At 51.3% G+C, this 24,643-nt stretch overlaps 2 protein-coding genes across 4 annotated transcripts; one reads left to right on the top strand and one right to left on the bottom strand.

The window, feature by feature from the left end:
- Window positions 1–2,683: 2,683 nt before the first annotated feature.
- CDH24 (cadherin 24) lies at window positions 2,684–13,663 on the top strand. Of its 3 annotated transcripts, none has more exons than XM_063303124.1 (11): window positions 2,684–2,967; window positions 3,757–4,051; window positions 6,678–6,797; window positions 7,649–7,816; window positions 9,033–9,223; window positions 9,602–9,855; window positions 9,998–10,134; window positions 10,985–11,106; window positions 11,219–11,333; window positions 11,770–12,018; window positions 12,893–13,663. In XM_063303124.1, the coding sequence occupies exons 1-11, from the start codon at window positions 2,749–2,751 to the stop codon at window positions 13,405–13,407; spliced, it is 2,385 nt and encodes a 794-aa protein (XP_063159194.1). In that variant the 5' UTR covers window positions 2,684–2,748; the 3' UTR covers window positions 13,408–13,663. The 3 variants fall into 3 exon arrangements, with proteins under 3 accessions (XP_063159194.1, XP_063159193.1, XP_063159196.1); XM_063303123.1 differs by having other exon boundaries at window positions 9,998–10,172; window positions 10,906–11,106; XM_063303126.1 differs by lacking the exon at window positions 11,770–12,018 and having other exon boundaries at window positions 13,075–13,302.
- Window positions 13,664–14,553: 890 nt separating this feature from the next.
- On the bottom strand, window positions 14,554–21,920 carry PSMB11 (proteasome subunit beta 11). The gene is made up of 2 exons (XM_063302905.1): window positions 21,211–21,920; window positions 14,554–14,713 (listed from the first exon to the last, which is right to left on the bottom strand). Exons 1-2 carry the CDS (start codon window positions 21,918–21,920, stop codon window positions 14,554–14,556), a joined length of 870 nt encoding a protein of 289 aa, XP_063158975.1.
- Window positions 21,921–24,643: the final 2,723 nt, after the last annotated feature.

Here is a 24,643-nt window from a genome sequence, read left to right as displayed (position 1 = left end):
GAAGCCACTGAAACAAGGTTCTGCCCACAGCTTTGGCGGAGGGGGCTGCTGGAGTGGGGGTGTGCGGGAAGGGGTCACTTTGGCGCTTCCGAATCATGTGCCAAGGTTGCAGCGAGGCCGAGGCGCAGTAAGGCCAAACTGCCCTTTAGGTTAATTGGGTTGAACAGGATCAGGAAGAAGGACAAGGAGAAAGAAGGAGAGAAAGTGACAATAAAGAACACAAAAGGAGAGGTTGCACTGCTTAGAAGGCCCAGCCAGGGGGCAGCACTTAACTGACCTTGGACGATCTCAACAACCTCAGCAAGGCTGGATTTCTGGTTGAGTTGTTGGATGGGAGACCACTAGGAGAGCTCAGGACTGTAGGCTAGTCTGGGAAGTAGAAAAATCATCCCATGAGAAGGCATTGGCAAGTCTTGTTTTGATATTTCAGCCAAAGAAGCGGCAGGAACGGAACAGGAGCCAAGCTTGACTGAAAGGAGGGGATCCCACTCAGTCCCAAGATCACTTAACTCTGAGATGCATCAGCTGCGTCTGCACAACATGCTAAGCTCTAAATCCAGATTAACAACACAGCCCATAATGATTGTGTGCAAGCCGCACACGACCCTCAAACAGATTAACTACACTCTACTTGGTTCATGGAAAAAGAATCCCTAAATTCCCATAAGACGCCGAACCCCCAGATATCCAGCCCCTATTAGCCCCGTCTAATGGGTTGTGTGAATCCAGCTATTAAGCAAGAAACAACCAGATGTTCCCCAGCAGAAGTGCAGAGTGCCCTTCTTTTGCTGCCAACTGGATTAGAGACTAGCAATATGGCCTTCCAGGTCTGGAAGGGGTGCTTTCAGTCCAATATGATGCCTGGCACCTGTTTTAGTGGGGGGAAAAAAAGCAAGCTGCTGCTTCAGCCAGCCAGCTGTTAATCCGCCAGCAGATTTGCCAAGCATCCTAAAACAGTAGCCAGGCTCACTTTGGGGTCCAGATGAATAGTAGAGGCTCCTTTCCAAGTCCTTAAACCAGGAAGGACTGCTGTTAAGGTCCCAAATCCCTCTGTCCCTTCTCTGCCCCTTGCATTTCCCTGTTGCCTCATGGGGACGTTTGGGGGTGACCAGCTGCCTCCCTCGATTCCTGAATCCCTGTGCAGGGTCTGCCTATCTGTCTTGCTCAGCCCCTCTTGTGACTGCATCCCTCTCTGTCCATTTCTTGCGCCATTCATCATCCCTTCTCCCTCGTCTGGAGGGCAGCTGGGCAAGGGGGACCTGAGGGGAATGCAGAGGAAGGCAGGAGGCCGGGAGAAAGTGAGAACCGGGGGAGAGGCGCAGAATGAGGAGAAGGAAGGGGCGGGAGAAACCGGTGGCGGATGGGGAGATAAATAATCTGCACGGATGGATGGGCAGGTAGGCAGACAGCTTCAGTGAATGGCGAAGGGCTGCCCGTAGACAGGCGGGTGACAGACAGGTGCACAAAGTGATGGGCGCGCTGAAGGCCCCTGTGGAGGTACCAAGTGGGTGTTTAAGGAAAGAGACCGCGGTGTAAAACGGAATCTGTGGGGAGAGGAGACACAGGGAAGAAGAGGTTCAGACATGCATGCGCTGAGATGGGTTGAGGGTCAGAATTTTGAGCATCAGGCCAGGCCAAGGAGCGTAGGCTAAGGACGGTTTCCAGCCACCATGAGATCTGGTGGCTTTGTTCTCAAGTGACTAAGTTGTGCCTTGGGAAGGATGCCTGGGGGAGATAAGGGAGGGAGCCCCAAGCACTGAGTTCACATGGTGCATTCAACCCGCAGAGCATCCAGAGTAACAAAACACAATGCTGGGTTCACATGACAGGCAGTGGAGAAACTGTATAATGGCTTAACTCGATGGCCCAGTTCACACAACGTTCTAAGACTGTGTCTGTCTGTTCACAATTTGCTGAAACGCAGAATGTGGGCATGCATTGTAGGCAATTGTAGCGTGCTTTGAAGGCCCAGCTAGGGATTTATATACCCATTAAATCGGCTTTTCAGACACATCGAGCATTCGGATAGCGCCAGCACCCCAGGAATTCCGATACTCAGCCATTATACCTATCTGCTCTTGATTACAGTGAGATCTGGTCTGTTCCAGGGTGATGTGTGGGTGTCTGGATCTCTCTAACGTGCAACCAGAACTTTGCAGTGCGCAGGGAGATATGAATTCAGAATTGAATGATCTCAATTGCAACCCTTTCTGAGAGAACAGAGGCCCTGCCCAGAGTTACGAGTTGGAAAAAAAGCAAGATTAGAGACATGGAAGTGATAGGCACACCAGAGGGATCCATCTGGCTAGAGTAGGGCCAACTTCTGGGGATCAATATTGGTGGAAATTACCTCATCAATGCACCTCATTCTAGGAGAAGCAGCTGAGCCCCACCGTTGCAGAAGGATAGGAGTTCAGGCATTCAATAGGAACACATATCTGGCCAGAGACATCCTCCGTGCTGCGATATGATCTTTGGGTCATGCTAAACACAGAATCCAAAGATGGTGTTAAGAGAGCCTGGTTGTTTCTGGCATTTGCAATGCAGACCTGGCACCCAAAGGCACCCAGATGTGCTTCTGGTGGGCCCTTTATAGGATCCAGTGGTTGACCGTCGGTGGGAGTCTTGTCTAACCTCCAGTCTTCCTCCTTGCATCCAGATCCACCCAGATGGGGTAGCCGATCCCTATGGGCCACGCGGGTGAGCTGAGCGTCCTGCTGCACGACGACTGAACCTCGGGGCCAAGCCATGGTCAGCTTTCTGCAGCTCCTTCTAGCTTGGCTGGGAGGGTGTGGTTGTGCAGGCCGCCTCGTGCCTCCCAGCCAGGGATCCAAGGCCGGATCTTTCCGGGGAAACCCGTCTCAGCGTTGGGAACGACCTCTCTTCAGGACCCGTCGCAGCTGGGTCTGGAATCAGTTCTTTGTCATTGAGGAATATTCTGGCCCGGAGCCTGTCCTCATCGGAAGGGTGAGCCCTGGGCCCCCCCGGTTAGAAGGGAGAGATGGCATTTGTTCTTTCGAGGCATCCCCATTTCCTGCACTTTTTTCCAGGTTTGATTCCCCTTTTGGGCTTCGAGTTTCAACTCTTCTATTACGGTGCTCTTTCTTAGAGACCCTGAGTTTTCGGCCTTTGCTCCTCTAAAGCCCTCATGGCCAATTCCACCACTGCCAGATCTTGCATTTAGAAATTAACCAGACTTTCCCAAACTCCTCATCTGCATCATGTCTTCCTGGAATTGACTGGGGAGGGGAGGGAAATATTTAAAATCCATATTCAACCAAAGGCCAGATCTGAATCGATGAGAGGTCCTCTAATTGGACGCTGAATACAGAAACAATATAATAGACGGTATTAATTCAAACTGGTTTTTCATCAAGAAATCCCCAGGTCAGATCTCGCCTGAGCTGTGAATTCATTACGGCAAGGCAGTTGTTGTTGGCCTTAGCGTGCAATTTAATACTGAGCAAGGATCGGCCAGTGGTGACAGGCGGAAAAAGCTGCAGAACAACACGCTTGTACCTAATATCTTAAGGACCAGTTGGTCCTTCTACCTGGAATTCCTGGACCTGTTGCACCTTCTTGTGTGTGGTCAGTTCTGGCTTGCTGTCCTCTCAAGTCATAGGAAGTCAACGAAAGGCAGCCAGAGAGATCTGGTGGCTTGATCTCAGGAGGGTTCACCCACCTGATCGGACTACCCCATCCCTACTGATCCTGCTGGCCAACTTCCATGCTGGATGTCTTCCTTCTCTTTTGCAGCTGCACACAGACGTGGATCGTGGTGAGGGTCGCATCAAGTATGTCTTGACCGGAGAAGGGGCAGGCACGGTCTTCGTCATAGATGAGAAGACAGGCAACATCCATGTCACCAAGACCTTGGATAGAGAGGAAAAAGCTCAGTACACGTTGCTCGCTCAAGCGGTGGATCGGGCATCCAACCGGCCTCTGGAGCCGCCGTCTGAATTCATTATCAAAGTCCAAGACATCAATGACAATCCGCCCGTCTTCCTGCAGGGCCCCTATCATGCCACCGTGCCTGAGATGAGCAATGTCGGTGAGTTGGGTGTGTGGCCGGTTAGAGGACCATCTGCAGATGAGCCATGGAATTCCTTACCCTGCTGATCCCAAGAGGAAGGGGCCTCCAATCCCATTTCCCCCATGGGAAACTATCTTCTAACCTTCAGCCTCCAGAGGGTGGGACTGGCTGAGAAGTTGGGGGAAGAACCAACATATCTGAAGGCACTGCACAAGGGTGTAAGCATAGAATTACAGGAGAGACTGAACTATATAGTGCAGTGTTTCTCAACCTTGGCAACTTTAAGACGTGTGGACTTCAACTCCCAGAATTCCCCAGCCAGCACATGCTGGCTGGGGAATTCTGGGAGTTGAAGTCCACACGTCTTAAAGTTGCCAAGGTTGAGAAACACTGATACGGTGGAAAAGGACAACAGCCATTCTCCTGGGTGATAAATTGGCCTTGGTCCTTCTACTTTCCTACCTATGCTTCCTTGCACAAGAAATTTCAGAAACTGACAAGTCCTGGGCCTGGAGTTTGTGAAGGGCGGCCAGAGATACTTCAGATCTGAACCATGCTGGAATGGGGCTGCCTATGTCTCACATCATTCCGTTTTCAGCTTTGTGGTTAACAATGACCAGGGGGCTTAAAACCGGCCTGAGTAAATACATGGACTTTCTCCTACACCTGATTTTACTATTGAGGTAGCAAGTGGGCTCTGCAGGCCTTAACTGCAAAAGGAATCATTGGGGTGGTTGGGTATTCATATTTTGCTTCTGTTCCTGTTGTGGTTATGTTACTTATGTGCCATTTTCCCCACGGAAGCTCTCAGGGGCGGCATAGCACCCTTAAAAAAAAATTAAATCCAAACAGTGAACCATATAAACGTTTTTATTGTTGTTAGCTGCCAAGAGTCACTGGTTTGAGATGGGCAGCAATATAAATTGAATGAATGAATGAATGAATGAATGAATGAATAGAAAATGTCGCCTTAAAATGTCAAAACTACGATAAAAACGCTTTGGGGATCTTCACACATCATCCGGGAGAGGTAAAACCCTAACAGATGGATTCATGAAACGGGCCAAAAGTTGAAGTTTTAAGCCCATTTTGCTCTTTTTGGGGCTAAATGTTGGCGCAAACCCAGCGGGGTTAGTTTATGGTTCAAGGTAAGGTTGGTACCCAGCTCTCACCCTGTTAGCCATATTGTGTGAACAGAGCCCGAATTTAAAAAGCCAATTTAAAGAGAGGCGTGTTGACATTATCTGTGAAAAAGTTTGAGTAGGAGAGGGTTTCATTCCTGAATTATAATTGGGGAAATGCACATGGATTCTTCACAGCACAAAATGCTGGTTAGTTTAGCCCAGTGTTTTTCAAACTTGGCAACGTTAAGATGTGTGGACTTCGACTCCCAGAATTCCCCACCCAGCCTGTGTCCCCGGCAAGCTGGCTGCAGAATTCTGGGAGTTGAAGTCCACACATCTTAACGTTGCCAAGTTTGAAAAACACAGGTTTAGTCAGAGGAAAAACTGATCTCCATAAATCTACTCCTGCAGGAGTTAATTAACACTGTTAATGCATATATACAGGCCTACCCATGAAACGAGTGTAATAATTTTGTAACTTCCAGCCTATATTTGAGCCTAAATGTGCAGGGGTTCCCTGAGGCCTGAAAAGTATTTCAAGGGTTCCTCCAGGGTCAAAAGGTTGAGAAAGGCTGCTGTAGAGCTACAGCTGGCCTTGTCTACAGATGGGAAAAACTATAGTACTTACGCATTGCAAATGACCGGACAGGGATCATACAGAGATGCGGCAGGGCACCTCCTGAATGGAGTGCATTGAGCTCGATGGGTGATTTTCATTCTTTCCTTCTTTTGGGGATCTAACCGTTCTCAGCTTCTTCTGAATGGAGCTTCTGTGTTTGATTGTTTGCGGAGGTTTTGATCTATGTTGCTTTGGGATCTCTTTTGAACAATTTTTCTACTGTAAGCCTGTGGGCAGAGCAGGTGTTATATTTTTAAAGAGCTTGAATGCTCCCTAGAAATATTAGACACTTAGAGTAGACTGCAGGTTGCAAAAATGAAAGTAAATCAATCAGCATTAATGCAGTTAACAGACTTCCACAGTAATTTAAAATTTCAGCTTTTCCAGAGTGTTTTTTTTTAAATGTCTGTGCTATTTTCTTCTTTTAAATTCAATGTCCAAATGGCAGCCCAAATAAAAGGTTTGCCCTTCATCTCCTTTGCTAGAGGTGTTCAAAGAGGTGCTGGAAGGCTTTCTGAAGGGATGCTGTGGTAGTGGATTTCTGCCCCGGTAAGGGGTTGGATTGGATGACCTCTAAGGTCCCTTTCCACCCTTACGTTCTGTGCTTCTACGAAGTGCAGTTGGAATTTCAACTGCACATGAACAAGTGCTGCGCCCGCATATTCTGTGCTGAATGCAATGAACTATATTCTGATAACACAATGGTGTGGTTCACACAGCATGCTAAGACAACAGCTGGGTTTTACACACTGAGCCGCAAACTAACCAGCCCCATTTTAGTGAGTCTTATGCAAACCATGAGCTACCTCAAGGCACAGCTCTCCTGTCAGTAGGATGCCTGCATTTCCGCTGCCATCCACACAATCCGCATCTTTTCTCTTCTCCCACCCCGTTTCTGCAGGTACGTCCGTGATCCAGGTGACGGCCCACGATGCGGATGATCCGACCTACGGGAACAGCGCAAAGCTGGTCTATACGGTACTCGAGGGCTTGCCGTTCTTCTCCGTCGACCCCCAGACGGGTACACAATGGGGAGGGGGTGATAGCTTTGGGGAGGAACGCACTGGTACAAATGTCACCCCCACGGTAGGGGAGAAGAAGCAGGTGTCCATGGGGGTCAGAGGTGATGGCCTGGTGGGACAGCAGATGCTTTGAACCTTAAGGATGTTAAGGAGCCAGCAACATCTTTAGACCAGAACCCACTTTGCCCTCAAAGCCGTAATCTTGACCACTTCACTTCCTTAGCTCTGTGTAGCACATATTCCAGAGTCAGTCCTGATCTTGAAAACCACGTCTGAAATTAAGGCTTAGTAGAGCTCCAACAGGTTGCTGGGTAGATGTTATAGTTGAGGGTTGAAGGTGCCCTTCTTTTTCCTTCTCTGTTGGAACTGTTGACGTAATAGACAAGGGTTTCTCAACCTTGTCAACTTTAAGCTGTGTAGACTTCAACTCCCAGAATTTCCCAGCCAACTGGCTGGGGAATTCTGGAACTTGTAGTCCGCACATCTTTAAGTTGACAAGGTTGAGAAACACTGTAATAGACTCTGCTCTCTTGGAAAAGAAGCTCCTTCTTCTCCGGAACATTCATCCATGTTCAGCTAATTATTTTCAATCAGCTATCCATCCATCCATCCATCCATCGCATGAGCCTAGAGATCATTGAAAGTTATGGATCAACCAAGTTCTTCCCGTGCATCTGATGTGCACCTTCTCTATCAGCTGCGTCTCTGGTTGTCTTTTCCATAATTAGTTCCACCCGTTTCTCTGCCATGGGGTGGAGCTGTGGAAACCGAATTTCTCCCCTGCCTGATCCATCAACCAATTCTTCTGCCATTCTCTGATTCTCCTCTTGCTCCCCCTCCGTGATGTTAGGTGTGATTCGGACAGCCACTCCCAATATGGACCGGGAAACTCAACAGGAATTTCTTGTCGTGGTGCAGGCCAAGGACATGGGAGGCCATGCTGGTGGACTTTCTGGAAGCACGACTGTAACGGTCACACTCAGTGACGTCAACGATAACCCTCCCCGCTTCCCACAGAGTAAGTGGGAAAGGGCTGCTTAGAACAGGGGCAGAGTTGTGAGGAAGGAGAGAAATAGATATTAAAGGAGATTTATAGACCCAGAGAGAAGAGGCTGGAACTATCTGCCGCCTGAATAACAGAAGAGGTCAGGCATGTCTATACGGGATGACTTGGGGGCCCACCCTTAGATGCATGAGCATTGGTGGCCCAAGATGCACCTGGGCAGCTTTGCCAGGCCCTGCAGCCTGTCCTAGATGGGACTGACCTATAGCCCGTGTTCCAGTAACCCCGCATTTGGATTGCTGCCACCCGCTCCAAGCCGTTCTACCCAGGGAGGTCTCAAAAACTGTAACTGGAGCAGGATATGACAGTAAGGCTATTATCTGGACCCCCTGCAGAGACCACAGACCACCGCTCCTAAAGAAATTGGCCTAGTTGTCCATGTCTTGCTGGACTTCAAGCTTTAAGCAATGACATCCAAGGCCCTTAAGAGCTTGGACCTCAATATGAAGGGCCATCTGGCCTCTGCTTGAGTGCAGGGACTGCAGGTGGGGTCCTCCTCCGTATGCCAGAGATGTGTTCTATACGGAATGTCCTTTCCTTGGATGTCAGGGAATATCAAGCATGGACACGACCTGCCTTTCAGTGCCTGGCAAAAGCTTGGCTTCCCATTCTTGTATCCAGGACATGGTGTCCACGTGGTGTCCACATGTCCTTTGTCCCACAGAACCCAGAGAGTGTTACTATGTTGCCTCTTCTGTGTGTTTCTATTACGGGATGCGTTTTACGGATTACAACCCACCACAAGATCGTCTGGATAGCAGAGGGACCATAAATATTTTAAGCCCGCCAACCAGTCAATCAATTTTAACAGCTACCTGGCAGGTTCATATTCACGGTGTGTGAAATAGATGGGCCAGAGAGGCAGGGACTAAAGATCAGGGGAAGTAGACTAATATTTGGAATAATTATGTCCAGCAAGCGACGCCATGGAAATCTTCCAGCTCACACACTCCTTGTAACAGGACAAAGGAAGAACCTGGGTCTGAAGTCGCTCCAAGCCTAGAGTTGCTGGAGCATGACTCCGGGCATCACCACAGCACGGCTGAGGAGGATGCAAATTGTAGTCCAACGTGTCTGGAGGACACCAAGTTCTGAATGATGTAGGAAGTCTGGGAGGGAAGGTCTCTTACACCCTCGGTCTGTCTTTCCCACCCCCTTTCCAATACTCTAGGTTCTTACCAGTTTTCTGTGGTGGAAACAGCACCTCCTGGGTCTGCGGTGGGGAGAATGCGCGCGCACGATCCTGACGAAGGGGAGAATGCCCTGCTTGCCTACAGCATCCTGGACGGAGGAGATGGAGCTGAGGCCTTTGCCATTCACACTGACCTGTTGGGGCAGGATGGGATCATCACTGTGAAAAAGGTTGGTGAAAGACCCCAGAATGAAGGACTTCTCCAGTCTTCCTTCCTTCCTTCCTTCCTTCCTTCCTTCCTTCCTTCCTTCCTTCCTTCCTTCCTTCCTTCCTTCCTTCCTTCCTTCCTTCCTTCCTTCCTTCCTTCCTTCCTTCTGGGAGCTTGGTGATAGGAGCCATTATCTGATTCCCTTTTTTTCTCAGACAACATGGGGCCTTTGAGATCTCACCCAGCATTCTCGGCTGTTTTCACGTCCTTCCCAAACTCGCTGTGCAGTCTGCCCCTGCCTGCTTCTGATAATGAGCTTTTTTCTCGTCCATGAGAAAACAACAGTGTTCTTCCCCTTTCCCACCTCCCCATGTTATCCTCTCCATGGACTGATCGGCAGCCTCTGGATTTTGAATCCCGCCGCTCTTACACCTTCCGCGTGGAGGCCACCAACACGCTTATCGACCCTCAATACATCCGGAAGGGGCCTTTCAAGGATGTGGCCACGGTCCGTGTGGTGGTGGAAGATGCTGACGAACCCCCAGCCTTCTCCCGCCCCGAGTATCATCTGGCCGTTTATGAGAACGGCCCTCCGGGGACTCTCGTGGGCAAAGTGACGGCAGTGGACCTCGATTCCCCCAGCAGCGTCATCCGGTAATGTCTGGGGGGAACGTCGGAACCGCAGGGTGGGAGCCGGTGTTTGTTGTCTCTGTGTGTGCGTGAAGTTCCAGTTACTCCATTTATACCTCGTTGCCATGACAACCTGATACCCCAGGTTCCCCCCTCCATCTTCTAGATACTCCATTCTGCCGCCCACGGATCCCGAGCGCTTTTTCAGCATCAACCCCCAGGATGGCACAATTCTGACCTCGGTGCCTCTTGACCGAGAGGTTTTGCCCTGGCACAATATGACTGTCCTGGCAACGGAACTTGGTAAGGGAGGGGTGGACTGGGCTCGGTGCGGTGGGTGGGAGTCCGGGAGGATCCGGGGTGGTGGGACTTTTTCACTGGCAAATATATATTTTTCGTATTTTGATGCATCAGTAGAAGAATGTATAGAAAAGGCAATGGCAGTTGTTTATTAATTTTTCCCCCTTCTTTTCCTTCTTCCTTTCTGCATCCCTGCATCTGTTGGCTGATCCCTTGGAATGGTTTCTCCTTTCTGTTTTTGCCTTGCATGTCGGATGGGGGGAACGGTGCACTTTTTCACGCACCGACATTGGGGAGCGGGGCCCTGCCTTTTGTGCGTTTCCCTGTGCTTTGATTGATGGATTGATTGATTGCCTGTGTTGGCTGGGTGGCTGCATATGGCTGCCTGATTTCGCTTGTTGGTCACGGTGGACATTTATGTTTGCCTACCCATGTACAAATATGGCACATCATGCGCCGTTGCTCGCTTCCATCCCCCTGCCTCGGCACGCCTGCCAACATCTCTCAACCTCTTGATGTGATTCTCGCCTGTCTGGTTCTGCTGGTCTGCACGTGGCGTCTCCATCTTTTCGACAATGGAATCTTTTGCGGGGTTATGGATGGGATCCGACCCAACCTCGCTGGATTTGGGACCACGTGTCACCCTGGCTCACAACGGACGACCTGTATGGCTTTCTTGCGTGGGTGAACTCCCCTCCCCTTTGGATCTCGCGCCCTTATCGGTCAATGACTCACTCATTGAACCTGCTCTGTGTCGTCGGCCCGCCTCCCCCCGTCTGCCTTTTGGCCCAACGTCTTGCACATCTGGTCGCTCGACTCCACGGTGCTCCTTACCCCCGACTCTTGCCCTCAGACAGCCCCACACGGGGCTCCCAGGTCCAAGTGGCCGTTCAAATTCTGGATGTCAACGATAACCCACCCCAGCTGGAACAGAGCTACGAGCCTTTTGCCTGTGATAACGCTGCCCCGGGCCAGGTAAGGGCACCCTGGGAAGGTGATGGGGCAGGGTGGGGTGGGAGAGGAAAGCACAGGCAGAGGAAGATGAAGTCTTGGGCACGTCACTTTCTCATTTCCTTTCTCTGGCCAGCTGCTGCAGCTGATCCGGGCAGTGGACCGAGATGAGGATGGCAACGTGAGCCGCATCATCATCCGCTCCCCACCTGGGGCCAGAGAACCAAACGTCACTGTGCGGGACAACAAGGGTGAGGCCGTCGGAAATGTAGAGCCCCCGCCCCCGTCTCTACTCTCTGTTTCCCTTTCAGAGGTTGCCCTGACCCTATGGACTAGGAACATGCACTGTTCATAAAAGGAGAGTGGGCGTTTTCAAGAATACAAATATGTCACAAACACCAGACAGGATCTTTGGATTCAGAGGACTATATGAAAAGGGCACAGACCTCTCTGTGTTTAGCTGCCATCCTCCCATTCCACCGTTTTTCCGCCGAGTACAATGCAATCCCAGAATTGATAGAATTCAGTGGTATATTGCATCAACAGCTTATTACACTGTCCACATGAATATGGTTATACAGACCTACAGTATGGGGTTTTGGTTATTGCTGTCTACAAGGAAAACCCAATTTTAGAAAGACAGCAGAGCCACATTCATTCTTCTCCTCTGAATCTTCTCACCTCCAGACAATTCGGCCTCCTTGCTGCTCCGGGCTGCCCGGCTGCCTGCCCAAGGCAGGTCTCTGCTTCTGCCCCTGGAACTTGTGGACGGTGGTTCCCCCACTCGCACGGGCTCCCCGACCCTGACAGTGAGCATCTGCCGGTGTCGGCGAGACGGTGCCATGCAGTCTTGTGGCCCTGAGGCCCTTGGATCTCCTGCTGGCCTCAGCACAGGTGCCCTGCTTGCCATCCTTGCCTGTGTTGGCACACTGCTTGGTGAGAAAGGACTCGAGGCTTGTATCCTGATGGTATGGGTGGAGCAGGGAGAGGAGGACAGTATTATGGGAATTTCAGCCAGTAAAGGGTTGAGGCTATTCATCCTAGATCGGGCTCTAATAATAACACAGGAGAACTTCTCATGTGAAAAAAAAGAAGAGTTTCTAACTGGGAGGGGGAGGCGTCCCAGCAAGATCAACACCTGAGTGGAGATTCCCCAGCAACGTGGAGAACAGGCACTGAGGCTTGGGGAACGTTTTGCTAGTAATGCTGGATTTCTCCAGGAGGATGTATGGTGTAATGGTGCGTGGGAATGGCCTTGGGAGACAGGGAGAAGAGACGCAGCCAAGGGAACAGTCAGATAAAAGGCAACTTAGCCTGCAGCTGGATAGTGGGCGGGGCAAGAGGCTTAGAAGGGACCCTCCCTAGTTTCTTGGGCTGTAAAGGAGAAGGCGGGGTGGGAGAAATGTACTTTCAGACTTGCAAGATTGATGTCAGCCTTGTGAGGTAGACCAGACAGGAAGCGGGGCCAGATGAGCCAATTCTACTTTATTGTAAGGTTACATTTGATTTCTGTCAATCTTGCAAGTCTGAAAGTATATTTCTCCCCCTGTCCCCTTTACAGCTCAAGAGACCCTTGCCCCGCCCACATCCCTGCTGCAGACTAAGCTGCCTTTTATCTGACCGTTCCCTTGGCTGCGTCTCTTCTCCCTGTCTCCCAAGGTCATTCCCACACACCATTACCCACGGAAAGGAGTGGTGCAGCATGTTCGCGATGGGTGCCCTGCACCTGGTCAGTCTTACTAACGTCTAATCTTCTCCTCCCATTTGGTCCATCCAACTCACACCAATGCAACTTCCCGCTCGTATCTAGCCCTGGTGCTGCTGTTTGTCGCCCTGCGGAGGCAAAAGCAGGCGGCTTTGCTGCCCTTTGAGGAAGAAGACGTCCGCGAGAACATCATCACTTATGACGATGAGGGCGGCGGGGAAGAGGACACCGAGGCCTTCGACATGGCCGCCCTGCAGAACCCGGATGCTGCCCCTCCTCCTTCGCAGCAGCGGCGCCTCCTCCGGCGGGATGTCCTGCCCCGCCCGCACTTCCCGCTGTCCCTATCCACCCGGGTGCCCCCGCAGCCCCACGACGTGGCCAGCTTCCTAGCGGCCCGCTTGAGCGAGGTGGACGCCGATCCTTCGGTGCCTCCTTATGACTCCATCCAGGTGTACGGATACGAAGGTCAGGGCTCCTCTGCCGGTTCTCTCAGCTCACCGGGTTCTTCTTGTGCCGGCGACAGCGATGCTGGGGGGTATGAGTACCTGGAAGAATGGGGGCCGCTCTTCCGAACGCTGGCCGAGCTGTACGGTGCCCCAGAGGGTCCGCCGCCAACCTGAGTGACCTCGGCCCGATGCCTCCCCAGGAGAGCGTGGACCTCTCTCCCCCTTCTCTGTTTTGAGTTGCTTGTTCTCCATTCTGCTCACCCCCAGCTTCCTTGTCCTTGGTTGGAATTTGTCCCTGAAAGGCTGCATCACCTCATGGGTTCCGAAACCCTTCCTGCCGACCTGCTGTTGCTTTACTGTGTCTGTGTCTCACGAATATTTCTCCTTCCCTTTCTTTTGGCTGTCTATCCTGGTTTTTTTTTTCTTTTCGGTATCGTTCAGGCTTTTGGTTCTCGTCCCCCTCTGTCCACTCCACACTTTACCCTCCTGTTCTCTTTCTCCTTTCAGTTGCCTTGTATTTTTTTTCCCCTTCCTCACTCAAAGGTGCTTTGTCTCTGCTATCTTCCTGATCGTCCTGTTCCGTCTGCAGGGTTCAGTTTTGATTTTACATGACTTGTGCTGTGTCTGTTACGTTTCTTCCCCCCCCCACCCCCCGAATTCTAGGCTGACCGTACGTCCCGTTTTGGATGGGACTGGCCCGTTTTTTTAACATTTCCAGACCGTCCCGTCGTTTTAATATAAATGTCCGTTTTGTCCCATTTTCTTAAAAACCTTACTTTAAAATTTGAAAGTTCCCGCGAACCTGTCAGAAGGCACTCTGACTTTGAGCGGAAGGAGGGGGAGCTCGGCAGAAACGGCGGGGGAAAAGCCGCAGAGCTCAACCCGGCGGGAAACCTAAAGAGAAAAAAACAGGATCGGCTGATAGGCGGTGATCAAAGGGTGAGCCGGTTGGCTCCTGCCTTGAAACGGCAGGAAGAAAAGAATGTAAAAGCACAGCCAGAGGAGGAATGGCTTGTCGGGGACAACCGTTCACTAGACTCTCCAGCCCCGCCTTGCCTCTCGCAAACGAAGGAATCTGAAGATTCCCAGACCGAGAAAACCGGAGAAGTTCCTGCCTGCCGATCCAGCCCGTTGCCCAGCCCTGCCCCGTTCTGCCATCCCAGTGTCCCGTTTTTGTCTCAAGGAAATATGGTCAGCCTACCCAATTCCTATACAAAATACTCTATGCATTCATCTTCCCCCCAAATCCCTTGGTTCCAAACTCCCTACCTTCCTGGATCCTATATTATCCAGTCTTGCCAGCATGGATTTACCTCTCATTCAACTTGCATCTCCCAAGCCCTGACTGCAGAACCCATCCGCCCGGGCGACGGCCGGGCTTCCCCTTCTGCAGGAGCTCTTCGATTCTATCTGTGGAGTTTGCAGCCTGGTGGAAGGACTAAACTTGGACTTCACCTTCTGGAGAAAGCCCTTCTCTTTCCTGACACCAAAGGGGGGGAACGCTGCATATCCAGGTCAATGTTATTCTAGGGAGTTCAGGCAAAATCGGTGTCAGGTGGGAACATCCATGTTATAATTTCGTAATAAACAATTTATTTTCTAAAAGAAGGCCAGGGTGATTTGTGTGCATGAGGCAGAGAATGGTGTCGTGCGGGGATCATTACCAGCATGGCTTCAGTCCAAAAACCGGTCTCGTTGGCTGGATATTCTGGATCCTGTACTCTCCACACACATCTGTCACAGACATAACTAACTGGAGGAAGGGTTTTATTTGATCAGGTGGCTGAAATCCCAGGAAAGAGCACATAACTGGTTTCTAATATACTGGTCCCTCAAGGATCTTTTTAATTGCAAGCAGCAGCAATAGGTTAAATTGGGTAGGCGAAGAACAAGAGGGCCTTTAAATGTTCAAGCTGAAGGAACGCTTCAATGCAAAGCTGCCAAGCTTGGTTTAAGGCGAAATCTTCCATAACCGCCAACATTTCACAGTATGAATACAAGGAAGGAGCCTTCCCTAACTCCCATCATCCCCAGCCTAGTTGGCCACTGGATCCCTTGGGGCAAAGCAATCTGTTTCTCCACCAGAGAAAAAGGGGTGCAAGGGAGATCGATGTGCCCGATTCTCCAAGAACTAATCAAAAATAGCAGACAGGGAGAAAGAGGCGCCCAGATAGGAGTGGAAGAACATCCTGGCCTCTTTGGGCTATAGTGAAATTTCAGGGTCATTAAATAAGGAATTTCGGAAACAAATTTTTCCTTCAGGATGCAAGAGACTCGCTTTGTGAACCAGGCCAGCAAAAAGATATTTGGTTCTACCCATCTGTAGTTTCTTGCCACCGTTTCATTCAATTAGAAATCCTTATCCTTTCATCTGAAAAAGGTCCAAGATCACTTGGGACTCACATCCTGAAAACTCCTGATCTTAATCCCAAGCAGGAGCAGATTCTTTGCACTTTTTTTGTTGCTAAAATCACTTAGCACGTGCTCCTGTTTATTCTTCAGCATCACTAGTACCTGGATACTAATGCAAACGTCCCTCTTTTTTCAAACCCTCCTTTTTCCCTACCAATGTCTCCTTCTGGGTTTTTAAAGCATTCTGCCTCTTTCTGTTTCCTTCTCCCCACACCAACTGTGCCTGTAAAACAACTGCGTAGGCCCTCCACACAATTTTTCTTATTGTCTCTCCTGCTCACCCCAACTTCAAGCACATACCCATACCCTGAATCCTTAATTCCTTTCTTCTGCCGTTGAGAAATAAGAACATCCTCCCAGAGCAAATGGGCAAAGTTGGTTTCCCCTCTCCCTGGCAGAAAAGTGAGCAGTATGCTGGCGTGACCCTCTGCCATCTTTGATACGGAAGGAGGGTGCTGAAAAGATAAACAAACAAAAAAAAGCATTTATTTTGCAGAGACCTGCAGGTCAAATCTGGCACTGAAAGATCGCTGTTTCTTCCCATCCACACAAAACAGCATGCAATACGAAAGAGAGATTGAAAACGCTTGTGTGAACACTCCTAAATCATCCCAGACCCGTTCAGCCTGCAAATAAGGGTGACAGAAAGGCTGCAACTTTCTGGAAGTTAAGTTCTGGAAATAAAAGGGGGTACATTGAAGGCTCTGTAAACCAACTGCTGGTTTACCACGGGGAAAGAGAATGAAAGTCTCACCCAATTTAGCCTTTTGCTGGAAACCTTGAGGCACTTGCATGGAGAGGGAGGGAGTCTCATAATTTCCTGATCATGCTTGTTGTAGTCTAAAACATCACATTGGGAAATGCTGCTGTAGAGGACTCCGAAAGCCATGGGAAGATGCTTTAACACCAGTTCAGAGATGATTTCCAATGAGACTTGAAGCCAGCATTCAGCTTCTCTGTCGTAACCTGCCAGATGGTTTATTCAACTCTGTTTTCAGATACCCACAACACACTGAATCAGAAAGCCATCCCTTGCACTGGGTGCCCACTCCCACCAGGCTAAATCACGGCTGGTTGGTTTGCAGAGTGACAAGTCCTAACCCCACATCTCTCATGCAGCCTTTGGACAAAGCCATTCCGTTTCTCCCCTTCCCATCATTAAAACAGGAACAACAGTAGGTATGCATTTCCTTTTTCGCCGGCTGGGAGGAAATCCAAAAGAGCGTGCGAAGAAAAATGAGAAAAGCATGCCCGTAGGGGAAGGAAATAAATATTTTTCTTTCTTTTGCCTAACAGCAGACCTCAGGGTTACCAAATGATGCACAGCAGCTCATGAGCCAGAAAAATGCCCTTTTCTCCATCAGCTTGAACGCGACAATCACAAGCCCGTGCAATTTCAACAGCAGCATTTCAGTAGCTGTTCATTAAAGCATGCGTCCCAAACATCATGTTCTCAGATGAGTCGAGTTCCCCTAACTGCCATCTAGCAGGGTTGTTGGCAATGCTAGCTGGCACATACGTGGAAGTCCCAATTATCTGGAGCAGTGTTTCTCAACCTTGGCAACTTTAAGATGGGTGGACTTCAACTCCCAGAATTCCCCAGCCAGCTTCTGTTTTTCTTTGATGCTCTCTTCCAGGATACCAGAGCACCCAAATATTTCCCATTTCTTCCCCCAGTTGACATTTTGCAAAAATGTAATAGCAGCTACCAATCACACTTAATCCTGCCTGGATGAGAATGGTTGTCACTTTAGCTTGTATACACATGCATTTTCTATTTATGCAAGCCTTGGGATTCCCCTGGACAAGCCGGGACCTTTGTTTTGTACCAGTTAAGCCTCTGATCCTATTAAATGTAAAATCTCCTACAAGTCAAGACTCCAGATACAATGGGATATATTTAAGGAGTTTTCTTGGATATAAGGATGCAGTGCACCTCTGCCTTCTCCCAGGATGATTTTCTAACCTCCTGGTCTTGTCTAAAGCTGTGGGATTTCCTCTTGGTCTCCCATCCTCAAACCATTCCTCATGGTCTCGCATCTATGAACTTCCAGCCCAGACACAGTCCTCTTAAGTTTCTGCTGCTGGCCGAGACCCCATTCTCTTGAAAGATAGAACTATCCTTTCACTGCACACGTGCTAAGACAATCATGACAAGGGATATACTGTTGAAGTGTCCTAGGGACACGTGTGACATTGTCATCTGGAAGAACGTGAGAGAGAATTTAGCAGGGCTATCTGAGGCCAGACTGAACTTCTCCCGCAGAACCCAGTCATCCCTTCCTGAAAATCAAGGACGAATCACGCTCTCTCCTTAAAGCACAGAGGACATTATTCTCACACGCAGCCACCCATCCAGCCTTTTCAGCCCAGCTCAGGGGACAGACACGCATTCAGGCCCTAAGCGGGACGGTGGCCAGCATCCTCGTGGAATCTGAGCCCAACCCGGGTTCAGCAGCTTGATCCCCGCCGTTTCTCTGACCAGCTGGGGGGAAAGGGGGGCAGCAGCTGCTGGGAGGCTCAGCCCAGGGTGCAGGAGCGCGGAGAGAGGGCAAGTGTGTTCGCCGGCGGCCCCGCTCCCCAATTTAGTGGGAGCGGGCCCAGGGACTTGTGGGGGGGCGAGGGGGAAGCACTTCCCCGGGGCATAAACAGGCCTGGGAGGCGGATTGGAAGGCCCGGAACTGGATTGCTTTTCTGGCGGCGGCGGCTTTGTCTCTCGTTTAATTTAGATGCAAATGAGGAAGGCGGGTCTGCTCCCCTGTCCAGCGCAGCGCGAGCATATTAATCGCGGTGGCGGAGAGCCCCGGTGCTCCTTCTGATCCCGGGGCTCCCCGCTTCAGGCTCCCTTTCTGCCGAGGAGAAGGCGGAGGCTTCCCGGCACCCTCTTTCCCACATGCACCCTCTCCCCTGGAGTGTCCTGATGGGGCCCCGGGCCCGTGCAAGAAGCCCCCGCTTTGCTTGCTCGTTCCCGGCCGGCCGGGTCAGCCCAGCCCAGCCCTTGCTGGCCCGGTCGCCCGCTCCATCTCTCCGCCCCGGCCCCGGCCCCGCGCCGGCTCATCTGCCGCTGAGCCTTTGGCCCGCTTCCCGGCGCTGGCTTCTGGCCCGGGCAGCCCTCCGCTCTTCAGAAAGGGAAGATGCCCCGGGATCGACCTGGGCTCTTGAGGGCAAGCTGGAACACTGCCCGTGGCTTTCTTGGCCGTCTTGCTCCGGCGATGTTTTTCCGATATTCCAGTCTGGACTAAGCCGTGGGCGGTCCTCGTGGTCCCCCGTCCCCCTCTGGGGTGGGGGCAGGGGCAAGCATGGCTAGATCAGTGTTTCTCAGCCTTGGCAAGCTGAAGACGTGTGGACTTCTAACTCCCAGAATTTCCCAGCCAGCATGCTGGGAGTTGAAGTCCACACATCTTAAACTCGCCAAGTTTGAGAAGCACTGGGCCAGATGATGCTCCCCCTTGCCTGGGCAAAGCCAATCTCCCTCGAGTCGAGCCTGTGTCCTGTAGCTTGCCGCTCCCTTCTTTCAGATGCCCCTCTCCCCGTCGTCTTCCCAGACTTGACCACATCCCTGGGATTTCCTTGTGGTCTCCCATCCCTGGCCGAAAAGGCAGACCTTCCCGACCGCCTCGCTTCTTCCCAGCTCTCATCCCCGTCCCTCCGCCTGGCCTCGCGGCCCCGCCTCCCCCTTTCTCCGCGCCCCCCCTCCCTCCGCCTCCGGGTAAAGCTGCTAAAGCGCCGATAATTGGCGCCCCCCCGCCCCGCGGTGCCCGCTAATGGACTGACGCCCCGCCGCGCCGCAGCCGTGATGGACGGGTCTCCCACGCCCCCTGTCCCGCGGCGGGAGCCACGTAGCGGGAGGGGAGGCGTAAGCAAGATGCGGGGTCGGGGGGGGAGAGAAGAAAGGGGAGGGGGCGCGAGCCGGGGGTGGGGGCGAGGCGCTCCAGCGGGAGATGCTCAGGAGGAAGGAGCGGGCGGGGCAGGCGCTGCGAGGGGAGGCGGACGGGGGGCGGGGAGGCCGGGCAGGTGGGCAGATGGGCAGGCGGCGGGCGAGAGATGCCAATGAAACAGCGGCGGCAGCCCGTGGCGCGCCGGCCCGGAGACGCCGGGAATAGCAATGAGCGCGGCGTGACCGCTGGGGGGGGCGATCCGGGCAGCAGCCCTCTCCCCCGCCCGCCCAGCGCGAGGCAGGGGCGCTCGTCTGCTGGCCCCGCCCGGCTCTCTCCGCCGTCCCTCTTCGCAGCCGAGCGGCGCTGCAGGCGACGTGGCGGGGGAGGCGGCGAGCGAGGACGGAGCCTCCGCCGCCGCCGCCGCCGCCGGTGGGAAAGCCGGGTGCGGGTCGGCGGGCTTCGCCTTTGTCGCCTTCGCGCGACGCCGCGTTCCTGGACTCGCTCGTTTTCCGGACTCGCGCGATGCCGGGAACCCGCAATTATCCCCGCGATGAGTTTGTGCCACCTTCTGAAAAAAATAAACTAACCGGTCAACACTAACACAGCGGAGCATGTGAACCCAACCTTGGGGTGATAGGTGGCTGGTCAGCTTCTTGTCTGGAATGGCAGCATCCCCTGGCTTCAGTCCTTGGGTCAAAAAACCAGTTGGAGGATACCTGAGGATCCCTGATTCAAACAAATCGGGGACCCCAGACCTCTCCTGACAGCATTACAGGAAGTCCTCACTTAACAGCCATTTGTTTAGTGATAGTTCAGACTTATGATGGTGCTGAAGAACCGACTTACAACCGGACATCACACTTAGAACCATTGCAGCAGCCCCGTGGTCACATGATCATCATTTGGGCACTTGGCAACAGGTTCGCATTTATGGCATTTATGACCGTCACAGCATCCTGTGGTCATGTGATTGCCATTTTCTACCTTCGCAGCTGACTTCTGGCAAGCTAAATCAATGGGGAACTGTGTGATTCAGTTAACAACCATGTGGTTTGCTTAACACCCACAATGATTCACTTAACGATGCAAAAAAGGTTGTGAAATTGGGTTGGATTCGCTTAATGATCGCTTCACTTAGCAATCAAAATTCTGGTCCTAACTGTGGTCATTAAGCAAGGACTACCTGTGGGATGTAGCTGACTGCTTGCTCCATAACCCAGTTTTGCTTACTGATCTTCCACTGAGTCTCCTTTATGGCATGGTCCGTCCTATCCTGGTTTACACATTGGCTAAGGTTTCCTATAATGGATGCTGAACTGGAACCTGTTCCCTTCCAACACTGTCTACCTTATGTCAGATCATGCTGGTTTATGTTGGCTCAAGCTGGTGGCTGCTGTTCCTTATTTCCCACCATATTGGTTAATTATTACATCTTTTGCTATTTCTTGAAATGGATCTCTTTTATTTTGAGCAGAACAAAGGAGGCAACGCTAGAATCTGGCCCAAGCTGCTTTATTTGCACCCCAGCTCCCTTCTCCGCCTTACAATTTCTCTATGGTGTTCTCTGCACTCGCATTCTGGAATGAATGATTTCCAGATCCGAATCCTGATGGCTTCTGGTAGGGGGTGTCAGCTGCCCTCTTCCCGTGGCTCCTCTCTGCAGTCTCCATCCTCTTCAATTCGGAGCTCCAAGCCGTGATAAACTTCGCTCAGATCTTCCCGCGACACACAGACCCATCCGTTTGGCCGGACGTGGTAGAGGTCCACGTTGCCACCGGAGTAGGCATCTCGGTGGGCAGCGTGAGCCACCGCTTGGCGGGCCAGCAAGAAAGCCTCTGCCTGTGGCAGATCGTAGTGATAGGCGCCATCCAACACACCGTAGGCGTAAGTGGATCCGGACCCGACAGCCAAAACATCTCCAGAGAAACAGGTCCCATCGCTGTAGACATAATGCAAGCCGGGTCCTTGGTGATCCCAGCCGCAGAGCAGGGTGGCCACGCAGAGATCCTTGTTGGAGCATCCCCGCAGCAGGAAAGCTAGCAGCTTGGCCGCCCCAGCTACACTGGGCTGCTGCCCTTCAGAAAGCTGCCTCAGGCGGAGGGAGCAACTGAGGAGACGGAGCCAGGCAGCGCAGTCAGCTGAGGTCCCAGACGTGGTTGCCAGGAGGTGCCGGTGGAGCGTGATGACCTTGCGGGAGGACGGGTGGGCCACCAGGCCCGCGCAGGAGGCACGAGTGTCCGCTGCCACCACCACCCCATGACGGCAGCGGAAGGCTAGGGTGGTGGTGCCGTGGGACAGCAGGAACGGCGGAGTCACCACCGGCCCACCGGGTGATGGCTGAGGCCAAGAGGGAGCCTGCGAAGGGACGTTCTTGCGGAGAATGTCCTGGAGAGCCATTTGGGAAGAAAGTGGAAAGCGACAGGAGGAGAGAATTTAAAGGACGAGCAGCTTTGCTTGGATGAGGAGGGGGTGGGATCAAATAGGGGATGAAGAGGGGAGTGTGATGCGGAGGTAAGGATTATGTTTCTTGGGACGCGGAGCAAGATTCGGAAGAAGGAGCATGTTATGTTGCCAACAGTCCTTTTGTTCGGCAACAGGCCTGGGCCTGTGTTGGCTGCTCAATCCTAGTGGGGTTTATTTTCATCTAAAGGTGGCGGAATCTGATGCCGCAGCCTATCTCAATTCCAGCTTTCCTAAATAGTGGTGCTGTGGACCTTCCTCCAAATTCGGGGCAACTGCACCCCAAACAGCTTTTCCGAATCCGGTGGGGGAAGCGATGCAGAGAAACTCATCTTGAAGGCCAGTCTCGATGAGTGAGGCAGATAATCCCGTATCCTCCTACCACCCTCCATACCATCTCCATCTCTTCCCTGTCCCTGAAGGAAAATTTCAAATTAAAAGTTTTCTATCGAAAATACTCTTTTTTCAAAAAAGAAAGAAAGAAAGGCTTTATCTTCACAACAACCAGGGGGAAACAGAAATTCAATTCTCCGTTTTCTATAGGCCCTGATCCTTTGGGACAGGGGCTGAGTGAAACCCAGACAAGCAAATAATGTCTCTTTTGTTCCAGTTGTGTCTGTGATTGGCACCTACCGCTGAAATGACACGCTCCCTCTAGGGGGGGAGGCAACCAGAGTTTTTCTCTTGGGACTCCTGAGAAGCTGCTTTAAGGACAATCTCTGTTGAGCAATCTGGCAGCTGAGTTTTGCTACCCGAAACGCCTTCGCTGCACGCAACGGAGCTTGTCTTCAATGTCACTTGGGTTACCTGTCTTCAAATATATTAGCAGGGAGAGGACAATTGCTTCAATTATTGTTTGACTTTGCCTGCGGCTGGGACGGGACGCTGTCGTGTCGGCAGCCATCAGCCTCAACGGCATCCTCTGCGTCTCCTACCAAGTGGGGCGCTGAGTTGTCCCCACCCCATCTCACCCCACAGGTGTCTGTCCATCCAGAGGCTGGGAAAGAGATTCTCAAGAGAGGCACTAGCAAGGGAGACGAGTATGTGTGTGCAAAAGATGTGCCAGAGGTGTGCATTGGGTAACTGGAGGCAGCTCAATTGCTCCGAGACTTTGCACGCTCCATTTGCATCCCACAATCGTGTAGGACTTCTGTTGGATTTATTCTAATTTACCTCTAAAGCGGCTTTAAATTAACTTAAGGGCAAGAGTTTCAAGAAGTCAGATCCAGTTGGGGTCTTGGGAAGATTGTGAAGCTGTTCCAGACTTAACAGGCAAATTGGGGTTAAAGGGGAATAGAGGTTGGTGTAGAACAGTGTTTTTCGGCCTTGGCACCTTTAAGATGTGTGGACTTCAACTCCCAGAATTCCCCAGCCAGCATTTGGAGTTGGGGAGCGATGAATTCCATTAATTCTCCTGGCCAAATGTCACTAGCTTCTTGATCATTTTTAAAGAAGAATAAAGAGGGATTCAAAGTAGGGTGCAAGGGAGTAAACAGGGAGCAAAGGAGAATGAAAGAAAAGAATAGCCATTTCCTGCAGAAAGTAGGAGAGACCACAAATCTTGAGAAAGTGACACCTTCCCACGGAGAATGTTCAGGACATCTGCAATCCTTCTAGAGATATAGAATCAGAGTTGAATTTCCTCTTTCTGCAGGAAACAAGGTAAGCATCCATCAGTTCGGAGTGACAGCACAGTTAAGGGACATTTGTACAGGTGATACGGGGTAAAGGCAGTGATGGTGGATATAGGGATTGGGTTGTCTGGATTGGTTGTAGGTGATGGTGCATGGTGTGCAAAGAAGGGGACAAGAAAACTTGAAAAAGAATAGCTCCGTTCTTATTTCACCCAATGTCATATTTTAATCCTTGTCTGTTCAATGAAACACAATCAGAAAGAAATGATTGGATCAAGGTACTGGCTGTCACTAATACTGAAAAAAGAGTTATGTTCATGCATTAAAGTAACCTGTGGTTCGTTTTAGTCATGTTTCGCTGTATAAACCAGTGTTTCTCAACTGCAACAACTTTAAGATGCGTGGACTTCAACTCCCAGAATTCCTCAGCCAACATGCTGGCTGGGGAATTCTGGGAGTTGAAGTCCACGCATCTTAAAGTTGTCAAGTTTGAAAAACACCGACGTAAAGGATGCAAATGTGACTGCAGACCCCTCTTTTAGAGGTCACCAGATTTCTTGCCCCAACTCAAGTTTTATATTTTAAAAACAGCCCTTTTAATTAAAAAAGGGGCTGCAGCCACCTCCACATTTGTGAGTGGGCAAGCACTGAGCCATTTTGTGAATGCAGCCACAACTATTTCAACATTCCCATCAGCCCTGCCTGCCCCGAGTTGAAGACCTGTGTTAACCAAACAGGTAGATCTGTGCAATGTGCTAAGCCACACCCAGGCGTGCACACGATTAACAGCAGCCATACTCACCATGTTGCACAAAGGCAGCTCTAAAACCCATCCCTGGGTCTCTGTGAAGTTGCTTGTCAATGAAGAGTTGGAAGCAGCCTGATCCTGGTGTCTGTGGGGCTTCGGGTACAAAATCAGTGTGAATGCACGTAAAATCAAGTGAAAGGACCCATCCATTCAGCCTTCTTAGCAAGATAGAAGTGATTCATACTGCTTCTTATCTGGGGATGTTTTTGCACCTGCAG

The sequence above is a fragment of the Candoia aspera genome, chromosome 4 (genome assembly GCF_035149785.1).
Source record: "Candoia aspera isolate rCanAsp1 chromosome 4, rCanAsp1.hap2, whole genome shotgun sequence".
Taxonomy (NCBI): Eukaryota; Metazoa; Chordata; class Lepidosauria; order Squamata; family Boidae; genus Candoia; species Candoia aspera.
The sequence above is the reverse complement of the archived record's forward strand: the minus strand, read 5'-3'. Positions and strand labels throughout refer to the sequence as shown.